This window comes from Curcuma longa, unplaced genomic scaffold, assembly GCF_044706935.1.
Source record: "Curcuma longa cultivar G26 ecotype Majalengka, Jawa Barat unplaced genomic scaffold, ITB_CL_G26_1.1 contig_9927, whole genome shotgun sequence".
Classification (NCBI taxonomy): domain Eukaryota; kingdom Viridiplantae; phylum Streptophyta; class Magnoliopsida; order Zingiberales; family Zingiberaceae; genus Curcuma; species Curcuma longa.
Genome location: NW_027435575.1, coordinates 139,694 through 150,893, shown reverse-complemented (window position 1 = coordinate 150,893; position 11,200 = coordinate 139,694). Strand labels below are relative to the sequence as shown.

Below are 11,200 nucleotides of genomic sequence, written 5' to 3'. Positions count from 1 at the left end.
TATGACTGATCATGAAGAATTGCTTAAATGCAGATTATATAGGACCTAGTTTATTTCTAAAAAATCATTTCGTGGAGTAGTAGTGCATAAACTCAACAGCTCAATGCTATATCTTTACAGGGCTACCTTGATCCTGAATACTATATGACACAACAGTTGACAGACAAAAGTGATGTTTACAGCTTCGGAGTGGTGATGCTGGAGATGATTACCGCCAAGCAACCAATTGTGAAAGGAAAATACATCGTTCGTGAGGTGAAGATGGCGATAGATGCCAGTGATGAAGAATTCTATGGACTAAAGGAATTGATGGATCCTGTAATTCAAATCGCAACTAATCTCATAGCATTCAGGAAGTACACAGAGTTGGCATTGAGATGCCTAGAAGAACTAGCTGCAGATCGTCCAACGATGAGTGATGTCGTGAAGGAAATTGAGATGCTGCTGCATTCTGCTGGTCTAAGCACAAACTCACAGTCAGCATCTTCATCTGCTACAGATATCAGGAATTCAAAAGACGTTAGCTCCCATGCTTACATTTCTGGCACAAAAAAGGATGCGAGTGAGGATACCTTCGACTATAGTGGTGGCTACTCATTCGCTGCAAAACCTGAACCCAAGTGACAAAAGCAATTCCTTGCAGATTATCTAATCTATTTGAGGACAACACTCATGTTTAGCTGGTATTAATCTGTGTGCTAAATAAACAATACCTAGCTAGTGGAATACGAAGTGTATTAATTAATTAGAGGACAAATAAAGAGGTGCTACTTTTGATTCAATATTAAAAGTTTCATTCTATGTTTTTATTAAAGAGGCACTCTATTAAAACAATACCTAGTGCATATATATTTTACTTGTTTAAAAGTTGAGCTATTAATTGTACTTTTAGTGTATATATAGTAGATCATTATTAATGATTAAGATATATAAACACATTAAATATTTTTTTGGGTATGGAAGCAACTATTATATTGCCATATTTAGAAGTAACTCACTAACTTTTGACTAACCAAGATCTTATTTGCATGATCTAGTGTAATCAAATTAATTAAATAATTTTGACCAAAAAAATTAATTAACAAGATCCAGACTTACATCAATGGATCATTGCATTTCATAAGAGAACATATGTACGTTGCATCTGTATATATATTATATAGTAAGAATAATGAATGGTTCCAATTTGTAATTTTCTTTTAATTTCCAATAACTCAAATCCCAAAATCGGGCCCCAATGTTTCATATATATGTAATACATAAATTAGGCCCCTCAAATTCTTTTACCAAAACAATGCGATCACTAATACAAAATTAAAGAGTTCTAGAAAACAGAAGGGGAATGCAGTTTAATCTTACAAGTAAATGCAATTTTTGAAAATGATCGGTATTTTTTTTTTTTGAAAAAAAAATAATCTAGCCAATTTAAGTCAATCAAATTACTTGACTTATTAAATGAATTAGTTAATCATATAATATTAAAAATAAATTTATTCATGTAATATTTAACATATCATTTGTTGTCAGAGTCAAGTTTTCTTACAGCCGACCACCCTGTCGTCCGCGCGTGCAGCCGACCCCCACCGTATTTATAAGAATTTTCTTCTCCACGCTCGTGTTTTATTAATCTCGACGACAAATGGAAACCTGGCGACAATGGAAACCTTGTTTTATGTTTTTCCTTCTTAGTTCTTTCTTTTTCTTTGGACACTTGCGCACCACCAAACGACCAAATGAAGACTCCTCGAAGATTCCCTGTTGCATGCGCGCGTTGGCTCTAGCAGCCATCTCTTGATCAGTAGTATCCAGAAATTTTATTTTTTTCATCTTTTTTTTAAAACTTTTTAAAATTTTGAATTGATTAAAAAAATTAATTTCTATTAATTTTTTTCTTCCTGTTCAATTTTTTTACATCTTCAAATTTTATTAAAATAATTATTTAATTAATACTTGAATATATTTTAAATTAATAATATTTTTTACAATGTTATTTATTATTTATCTTTTAGTATTCTTTCCAATTAACAAATTTTAGAATATTGATTTCGATATTCATAGTCAATCAACGAAATTAATATTGTCTATTTCATTCCGCGTTAGTTGGTATTAGAGCATATCAAATCTTATGGATGATCATCGTGGTCATAACATGTAGGTTTCGACTAAGAAAGCCTAGCACCGTGATTATAAAATCGAAAATGAGATTCTTGATTTACAAAGAAAAATTACAAAATTAATTCAGCATCTAATAACATGGGATCTTGAAGGTTGTAAGTTCTCTTATCCTAATTTTGATTTCACTTTTTAAAATCCCTATCACAATCACAGAAGTTGTGATCGAGAAGAATAGTACGAAGACTCAATCCCTATCTCAACGATTTTATACATTGAGTCAGGACGTAAGTTTTTAACGTGTCCTAGTTGATGAAAAGTTACAAATTAAATCAAAAGTCAATGATTAAGAGCGATCAAAACCATTGACCAACTCACCCTCAGAATTTGCATTCTATCTAGCAATCATCACGAGTTAATCATAAACTTCTTATCACATGTTGTCGTCGCTGGTGAACTGGGACACAGAGCAATCGGCTATAGAAAACTTGCAATCAAAATAATCACAATTTATTGATCGAGGAAGACATAACAAGATTAAGATAATTAGCGAGTTAGTGTATGATGTGTATGACAATGATGAAGTTGATAAGGATGTTTCTCAAGTGAACAATAACTCGAGGATCGAAGTGGAAGAGAAAGCTAAAGTTGCAAATAGAAAGCTAGAGTCAAATAAGGAAACTCTTCCATAAGATATAATGGAGACCTTTGAATATCCATTATTGGAAGGGAAAGAATCAAACAAATACAATGGAGATCTTTGAATATCCATTGGAAGGGAAAGAATCAAACAAGTCCTCTATGGATATCTTGATAAATCAGGAGATCATCTTGCAATTGGAGAGAGGAGGATGCATTGTTTTATTTGAGAGAACAGATGCTAGAAATCAGGGGTCTAGGAAGGATCTGGAGGCACAAGATTTCACTCCCTCATTATCTCGGGAGAGTTTTTATCCTCCAAAGGCTTACTATGCTACTGCACAAAGTGCTTGTGATGCACTAATAATAAATTGGAATGCGACTTACGCATATTATGAAATGATGAATCATGAATGTGAAACAGGCTTACTATCTTTCAATGGAGTTTCTTCAACGAAGAACACTACTAATTGCAATTGATAATTTGGAGCTGAAGCATTGAGGCAACTAGGACACATTCTAAGAATGTCGCGGAGAAGGAACTGGATGTTGCACTTGGGAATGGAGGTCTAGGACGTCTAGCTTAATTCGTGTTTTTTCAATTCCTTGGCAACTTTGAATTATCCTGCTTGGGGATCTGGCCATCTGGGCTTCGTTACAAAGATGGTCTGTTCAAACAGAATGTCACAAAAGATGAATAGGAGGAAGTTGCAGAAAATTGGCTTGAGATGGGAAATTGTATGAAATGATGTCTCATATCTTATAAAATTTTATGGCAAGGTGGTCATTGGTTCATATGGAAGGAAGCATTAATTGGATTGGTGGGGAGAATATTGAAGTTATTTCTCATGTTGTACCAATTCCTTGATACAAGACAACAACCACATTGCGTCTAGTCAACAAGCGTGTCATCAGAAAAGTTTGATTTGGGAGCTTTTAATTCTGGAGAACATGCCAAAGCATTCAAGACACATTTAGACGCCGAAAAGATATGCTGTATATTATTTCCTGTAGATGAATTACATCTGCCATACTTTGGTGGCAGTTCATCCTGCATGCATGACAATCTATATTATCTATTGGATATGTGACTTTCGGCTCAAAAGTCGCCTGCGAAGCGTTGGAAACGCTGTTCACTTTTGACATTGATGAAGGCGATGACTATGGAGATAGATCCTCCTAAAACTCCCGACAAAAAGACTGATCAAGCAAATAATCCAAATACGGAGGCGAAAGTTCAATAGTTGATAATAGAATTTATCAAATTGGTGTTAGATGATTTTTCTTCCAGACTACCATCAATGAACGGCTCTTGCCTCACTGTAGTCGTCTTCCGACTGAATCTGACGACAACCATCCACTGGACGAGCTAGGCATCAAATTAAGTGATCAGTTTGTGATTATATATATGTATGCTACTGATCAAGAGATCTAGCAGCAGCAGAAGGAAGTCAATTAAGCAACCATGCACCGACCGCTCTCTGGTACAGCAAAAGAAAGTAGAGCTGGGGTTGATTGGGGGGACAGGGGAAGAGCATGCGCACAGACCATTTTTGACATTCATCTAAATTTCCATAGAAAATATATATATCATCGTCGTCCCTTGTCTTAATTCCTTGATAATAATTATAGCTACACGCCTACGCCGCCTCTGACTCTCTCAGTCCTCATTCTCCTCATCCTCTCCCCGACCGTTGTGTCGTCTTTTGCGGCATTATTCCTTATCTGAACAACAATTGAGACGGAGAGTAGTGCAGTGGGGATCCACCACCCATGCATTGCATCCACCAATACCATCCTGACACCGTGCTTCTTCTTTTGAAATTTATAAAGTTGGAATCCACCTTGCATCACTTCGTTAGCATGCTAGCTATAGTTATCCTAGCTACGATCGAGTTTATCTACTCGCTTGTTTAAGGTGACTATATAAATTAATAATAGTCTTCCAGTACGATATATACAAGAGTAGTTTAAGATTCATGAGAAAAGAAGCAACCCAAATTAATAATTAAGCCTTTGTTGTCATGATCGTACGTAAGGAATCTTGTGCTTTGCTTTGAGAAATGGAGTTCCATGGTAACGTGCCACGTATAAGCAAAGAACATAATGTAAAGTTGAACAGTTGTACTGAATGCATACTACTGATTCATTGGTCGTACTCGTATGTATTGCGTGCATGCAAGACAAATAATAAAGTCATGCAGTATTGATAAAAGGTTAATTTAATGAGCAGTGCGTAGCTTGTAGTTCTCCGCTTTGATAGATGGTATTAATTGTATGGATATGTAGGTCTTCTAGCTAGGCTAGCTGATGTTAACGACGAAATGAACAAGACAGGAATTAACTTTAAATGCAGAATTATATGTAATAGGGTTCTTTTAAATAAAAACATATATAAATTATCCAACTGTAATAAAAATGTATCACGCTAATATACATCAAAATTATAAAATAATAAAAAAAGTATAGGAATATGATTTATAAACTAGCAAAAAAGAAAAACAAAAAAAAAAATCCATGTGACAAATAACATGAAGATTTGGCGTGGAACATCTCAACCGTTTCTTTATTTAGAATTAATTTAACCGTCAAGAGACTTTTTTTTTAAATTTTCATAAATATCATACACGATTAATTCACGACTTGTGTACATTCAAGTTTATTCATTATATATATATATATTAAACTAAAGATAAATATCAAGCTTACCCAGGGATATTCGTTCACACTATCTACGATTGGTTAACACTGCTAAGCTCAGCAACTGGTTCGATGGCGTGCTGCAATACGATATAATATTATTGATTAAATCAATTTTTTTAACCTGTTCATCTTATTTATTTATTTATTTATTTATTTTTCATCCATATCAACGGCCATCGATTAAATTAACTGTTATTATTTCGGCTCTACGCCTTACAAGGCAAGTAGAAGACAACCAGTCCCTTTCTTCGCGCCACGTGGCCGACGCTAAGCCACAAACCCGGCAAAATCAGCCCTCCCAATCCCGTCGTTATCATTCTAATCCTCCATTTAATGTGTCATTATCAAAAGTTAATCCTCCGACGCTACCGCCAAGGTCATCCTCACGCACATCGCACGTGTCTCTGCGTCGTCATCATCCATCTCGGAGGGGGCGGTTTGGTCGAAGTGTCAGTGTATAAATTCACGCCACGGCGTTGCCGTGCTCCCGTCGCAGAGCAGACCGTCGCGCCAAAGTCTCCTCCGCCACGATTTCGTCGAACGGAGACCAGAGCACCGCGGCGATGACGAAGGTCCACCCGAACGCCTCTCGGGCGGATCCTATCAGATCTGAATCTGAATCTTCCTATGGCGGCGGAGGAAAGGAGGGGAAGGCGGTGGTCTTTACCGTGTGGCGGAAGTCTCTCCTCTTCAATGGGAATGGGTTCACGGTGTTCGACGCCACGGGAAATTTGGTGTTTCGAGTTGAAAACTACTCGTCGGGGAGTAGGAATGAGATCGTTCTCATGGACGCCGCCGGCAAGCCGCTGCTCACCATCCGGAGAAAGGTATGGAAGGGATTTCCTATCTGAAAATTGGGATTTTATCTCAATTGATTTATTTTTCGGAACTTTGAATTTTGATAAAGTGCGATTTCAAGAAAATGATTACATCCATAGCTTTCAGCTTCTAGCCTTTTTGGTGGTTGCATTGCAACATTTGAATTAGTAAAGATCGATTGAACATTTATAAGAGAGAGAGAGACGAATCCGAGAACTATTTCTTGTTGGCTCTGTCAAGCAAACAGAGCATCTTGGACAACAGCAGGTTCTATATTCATGGATACTGAGCTGTTGTAAAGCTGTTAAAAGCCCAAAAAATTACCAAGAAGTTCTCAGGTGACTTTTGTGATCTGAATTTTAGTTTGTTTCCGAAAAATACTAGGACTATTTTGTGTATGTATGGACGTTATTACGTTGATGAATAGGGAGATGTCTGGCGGTTTTGAAGGAGATCATTAGATTTGTCGATTTCTGTTAGTTTCACAACGACAAGGATAGTACTCTAAGAACTACCATGGCTTGCACTAAACCCTTTGCTTTAGGATATCAGATTCTAGATGCATTGGCCAAATAATCTTCTATGTAGATGGTCAAATTTGTGTCTCCCCACCTAACAACCAATTGTTAACCCACAATTGCAATTAAAACAGTCAAAATGGTGGTTTGATAGGTCTTGTGGAGTAGTTCAAAAGATATGTTTTTTACACCAGCAATGTATGGTGTGATGATCATGAAATTTATCTTGAAGCGTTTTAAAAAAGACTATGGTTGGAAATTTTTCTCATATATATTTTTATCCTTCTAAAAGTTGGTGTTCCTAGTATCATAAGTTGAGAACTGCATAATTCAACTTTCATATATAGTTATGGATTCTTGTATCATTATAACATGCAGAAGCTGAGTCTTGGAGATCACTGGCTGATTTACAATGGCGAGGAGAGCTCCAATCCTCAGTTTGCCATCAAGAAGCACAAGAGCTTCTGGCTCTCCAAAGTGATGGCACGAGTGACCCCATACACTTCTGGCGCAAAGGCATGCCTCACCTATGACATCGAGGGCTCTTACTCGGAACGATGTTGCACCATCTATGACAACAACAGACAGAAGATGGCTGAGATCAAGAGGAAGGAATCTGCTCAAGGCATTCCCCTCGGCCTTGATGTCTTCCGACTAATCGTGGAGCTAGAATTTGACTCATCTCTAGCAATGGCTGCAGTGATACTTCTGGAGCAAATGTTTGGATCCAGAGGATCACTCTTGAGAGGTTAAGACTAAAGCTTCCTTCGTGTTAGAGCTTGTATTTGATGAGGTTGTTACTTGTTGCGCTCTCCTGATCATCCATATCATCGGAATTTGTAACCAAGGAAATAGTACCATTAAAAATAGAGGAAAACAGAGAGAAAGCTGACTCCCTGTGTGAACATGAGATGATATTGTCACCTTGTATGAACATGATGAGATAAGATGAACAAGAAAAAAAAACACTGCTTGTCTATCCTGACTTTGAAACGTCTACAGCTGAGACAAATAATGTTTATTTTGCAAAAAATAAAAAAAGATTGAAGTTTGCAATAGTCGGATGAGGACGATAAATGGTGAAAATTCCCCTGAAATTTTCAGGTGACGCTGCCCAACTGCCAAATTATTTGGTAAATGGTGGAGTATTTACGGAAGTATCACATTCATTTGATCAGCTCAGCCGTCGGCAAGCAGTGTGTCACTTTCTTATGATTCCATCATGGTGTTTGTTTCTGACTACCACTTTATGGGAAAACATACTTTTGCCTTAGACGGAGGCAGAGTAAACATCCATTTATTGACAAGGTGACACACATCTCCGTTAGCAGTTCGTTTCCTGTCGCAACTTAGCGAAAGGGCACTTCTGAGACATCATCTTGGCAACCACCAAACTACCTAGAAACTAAGGAAACTCAGATGCAAATTCTTCATGAGGAAACTCATGCTTTCATGTTTTTTCCAAGCATCAAGCTTTGCTGCTTCACTGCGTAGGTAAAGAATCCTTTTGCCGACAGAACATTTCAGCTCCTGTTTCGCCATGAACCTTCATAAAAAGGATGAACACAATTGCAACAGATGATCTAGATTAGCTGGACCAGTTTTGAATCGCGTTACTCGCTTTACGTTACGACAAATAAATTAGAATTTTAATTTAATTAATACACCAAGCTTGTAACAATAAAAATCGGTAAACAGAACAATGTTAAAACTATACACTATCGTTTTTCTTAATGGTCATCCTAATAGAAGAAGTCAGAGAGTTATAAAAAAATTATTAAAAATAATTATTATTTTGTTCAAAATAAAATCTGTACAAATTATGTTTTTTTCCTATTATTTTTATACATAATTCTAACTCACCAAATATATTATTTTTTAAAAAAAGAAAAATTTAGAAAATTGATGCTGAGTGTTTATTAAATTTTATAAATTCGAGTTTATTATTTTTAAATAATGTGTTCATTGTAAATGAACTTCTACTAAATTATTAATAAGCATTAATTAAAGTTTTAATACTATAGTTTTTTCTATTAATTATTTTCTTTAATTTAAGCCCAGGCCCAACCTTGTGTAGTTTGCTAGAAAAAAGTCTGCTTTTAGTTGTAAATCGTTCGATCCATCCTAACCAATCACAACCATTCCCATCCACCATTGAGAACAAAGCACACGGATTGCGTGCTTTCCCCAACCAATCTCGCTATATTCTCGGTAGCACCAAACGAAACCGTTCTGATCTCCCGATATATATATGCCCCATTATTTCCAACAGGGTATTTTCATCTCGTTAGTTGGAGTTTTCGTCGCCTGCAAACCCTAGCTTTTCTTTGCGGCGTCGATTCATGGCTCGTACGAAGCAGACCGCCCGCAAGTCCACCGGTGGCAAGGCGCCCCGGAAGCAGCTCGCCACGAAGGTGCCTATTTTTCCGATCGATTGCTCGTTTAGGTGTTTGTTTCTGTGGGGCGTTTTAAATTTTGATGAGATCTCCTCTATCGATCCGACAGGCGGCGAGGAAATCGGCCCCTACGACCGGCGGTGTGAAGAAACCCCATAGGTATCGTCCCGGGACGGTGGCGCTCCGTGAGATCCGCAAGTACCAGAAGAGCACGGAGCTGCTGATCCGTAAGCTTCCGTTCCAACGGCTGGTTCGCGAGATCGCGCAGGATTTCAAGACGGATCTGCGCTTCCAGAGCCACGCCGTCCTGGCTCTTCAGGAAGCTGCGGAGGCGTACCTGGTCGAGCTCTTTGAAGATACCAATCTCTGTGCCATCCATGCGAAGCGCGTGACGATCATGCCGAAGGACATCCAGCTTGCTCGCCGGATCCGTGGTGAACGCGCTTAGTTAGATGCAATCTTTCATTGTTAGGTGAACTTACCTATATGCGAAGAAGGATGTTTGTCTCGCAATCATCTGTTTCTGTATAAAAAATTTACTTAGAATACATTGTTATATTATCGTAGTTTATGCTAATTTGTGGACCAATTGCGTTTGCTAGAATGTTAATTTAGTCGAATTTTTAAGTCTTTCAATTCGTGCGATTGATCTCATTGAAGAGCGTTCTACTTTTGCTGAAAAAATTGGCTATGGTAATATATATACATGCATTCTTTGAATGTAAATTTTGGCATTTTCATGATTCTCGTTATCATGTTTGATTATATTTCGCTCCTTTTATAAACTTGTATTTTTGCCTTTAACGTAACATTTGGATCATTGGAGTGCCAACTTGGAAATAACTTTTAATTTTATTAGCTATTCATTTAGTCATTAAAAATCCACATGTCCCGGAGTAATGATGCAACTCTTAGGACTATAATTCAGGATTCACAATTTGATCTCTAATTATGACGTATTTATAAAAAAAAAAATTTAAATGGAGAATGTGTATTATTATAAACTTAATTTCGTAAACATTATAATTACTTTATATAATTACATAATGTTACATATTAATTACATAATATATTTTCTTCCATATACTATAAATAACAATGTCATTATATTTGACCTGATAAGTATGATTTTATAATAATTTACAGCGACATTTTGTCATAAACTAAATTGAAAACTTACGGAAGATAGACAAGATCAAAGGGCACCCAACGAACATGCAACCGACCACCCGGCAAGAATACGACAGCCAAATCTTTCTAACAAGCACAACTGGTCCACGAATTCACAAACAATCTAAACATATAGGGCTTTTCATAAAACAGATATTAATACTAATTAAACATCCTAAAAATATAGGTAAGTTTTCCCGAAGATGAAAATATTACATCAAATTAAGCGCGTTCGCCACGTATCCGGCGAGCGAGCTGGATATCCTTCGGCATGATGGTCACGCGCTTCGCATGAATTGCGCAAAGATTGGTGTCTTCGAAGAGCCCCACCAGGTACGCCTCCGCGGCTTCTTGAAGCGCCAGGACGGCGTGGCTCTGGAAGCGCAGATCCGTCTTGAAATCCTGTGCGATCTCGCGAACCAGCCGCTGGAAAGGAAGCTTACGGATGAGCAGCTCCGTGCTCTTCTGGTACTTGCGGATCTCACGTAGCGCCACCGTCCCGGGACGATACCTATGGGGCTTCTTCACACCGCCGGTCGTAGGGGCCGATTTCCTCGCCGCCTGTCGGATCGATAGAGGAGATCTTGTCAAAATTTAAAATACCAACAGAAACAAACACCTAATCGAGCAATCGATCGGGAAAATAGGCACCTTCGTGGCGAGCTGCTTCCGGGGCGCCTTGCCACCGGTGGACTTGCGGGCGGTCTGCTTCGTACGAGCCATGGATCGGAGATGGAAAAAGGCAAGTTAGGGTTCGCACGAAGGAAGCTCCAACTAACGAGATATAATGAAAAATTGGAAATTGTGGAGCAAATATATAGCAGAAGATCAGGAATATTTCGT

The 11,200-nt window shown here is 37.8% G+C and overlaps 4 protein-coding genes across 4 annotated transcripts; 3 read left to right on the top strand and 1 right to left on the bottom strand.

The window, feature by feature from the left end:
- Window positions 1–144: 144 nt before the first annotated feature.
- Window positions 145–814, top strand: LOC141819634 (leucine-rich repeat receptor protein kinase HPCA1-like). Its single transcript, XM_074706878.1, has one exon. It carries the CDS (start codon window positions 145–147, stop codon window positions 622–624), a length of 480 nt encoding a protein of 159 aa, XP_074562979.1. The 3' UTR covers window positions 625–814.
- Window positions 815–5,968: 5,154 nt separating this feature from the next.
- Window positions 5,969–7,754, top strand: LOC141819617 (protein LURP-one-related 8-like). The gene is made up of 2 exons (XM_074706863.1): window positions 5,969–6,281; window positions 7,170–7,754. The coding sequence occupies exons 1-2, from the start codon at window positions 6,018–6,020 to the stop codon at window positions 7,542–7,544; spliced, it is 639 nt and encodes a 212-aa protein (XP_074562964.1). The 5' UTR covers window positions 5,969–6,017; the 3' UTR covers window positions 7,545–7,754.
- Window positions 7,755–9,052: 1,298 nt separating this feature from the next.
- Window positions 9,053–9,823, top strand: LOC141819618 (histone H3.3-like). Its single transcript, XM_074706864.1, has 2 exons — window positions 9,053–9,205; window positions 9,297–9,823. Exons 1-2 carry the CDS (start codon window positions 9,134–9,136, stop codon window positions 9,633–9,635), a joined length of 411 nt encoding a protein of 136 aa, XP_074562965.1. The 5' UTR covers window positions 9,053–9,133; the 3' UTR covers window positions 9,636–9,823.
- Window positions 9,824–10,469: 646 nt separating this feature from the next.
- LOC141819613 (histone H3.3) lies at window positions 10,470–11,151 on the bottom strand. Its single transcript, XM_074706858.1, has 2 exons — window positions 11,009–11,151; window positions 10,470–10,918 (listed from the first exon to the last, which is right to left on the bottom strand). The coding sequence occupies exons 1-2, from the start codon at window positions 11,078–11,080 to the stop codon at window positions 10,580–10,582; spliced, it is 411 nt and encodes a 136-aa protein (XP_074562959.1). The 5' UTR covers window positions 11,081–11,151; the 3' UTR covers window positions 10,470–10,579.
- Window positions 11,152–11,200: the final 49 nt, after the last annotated feature.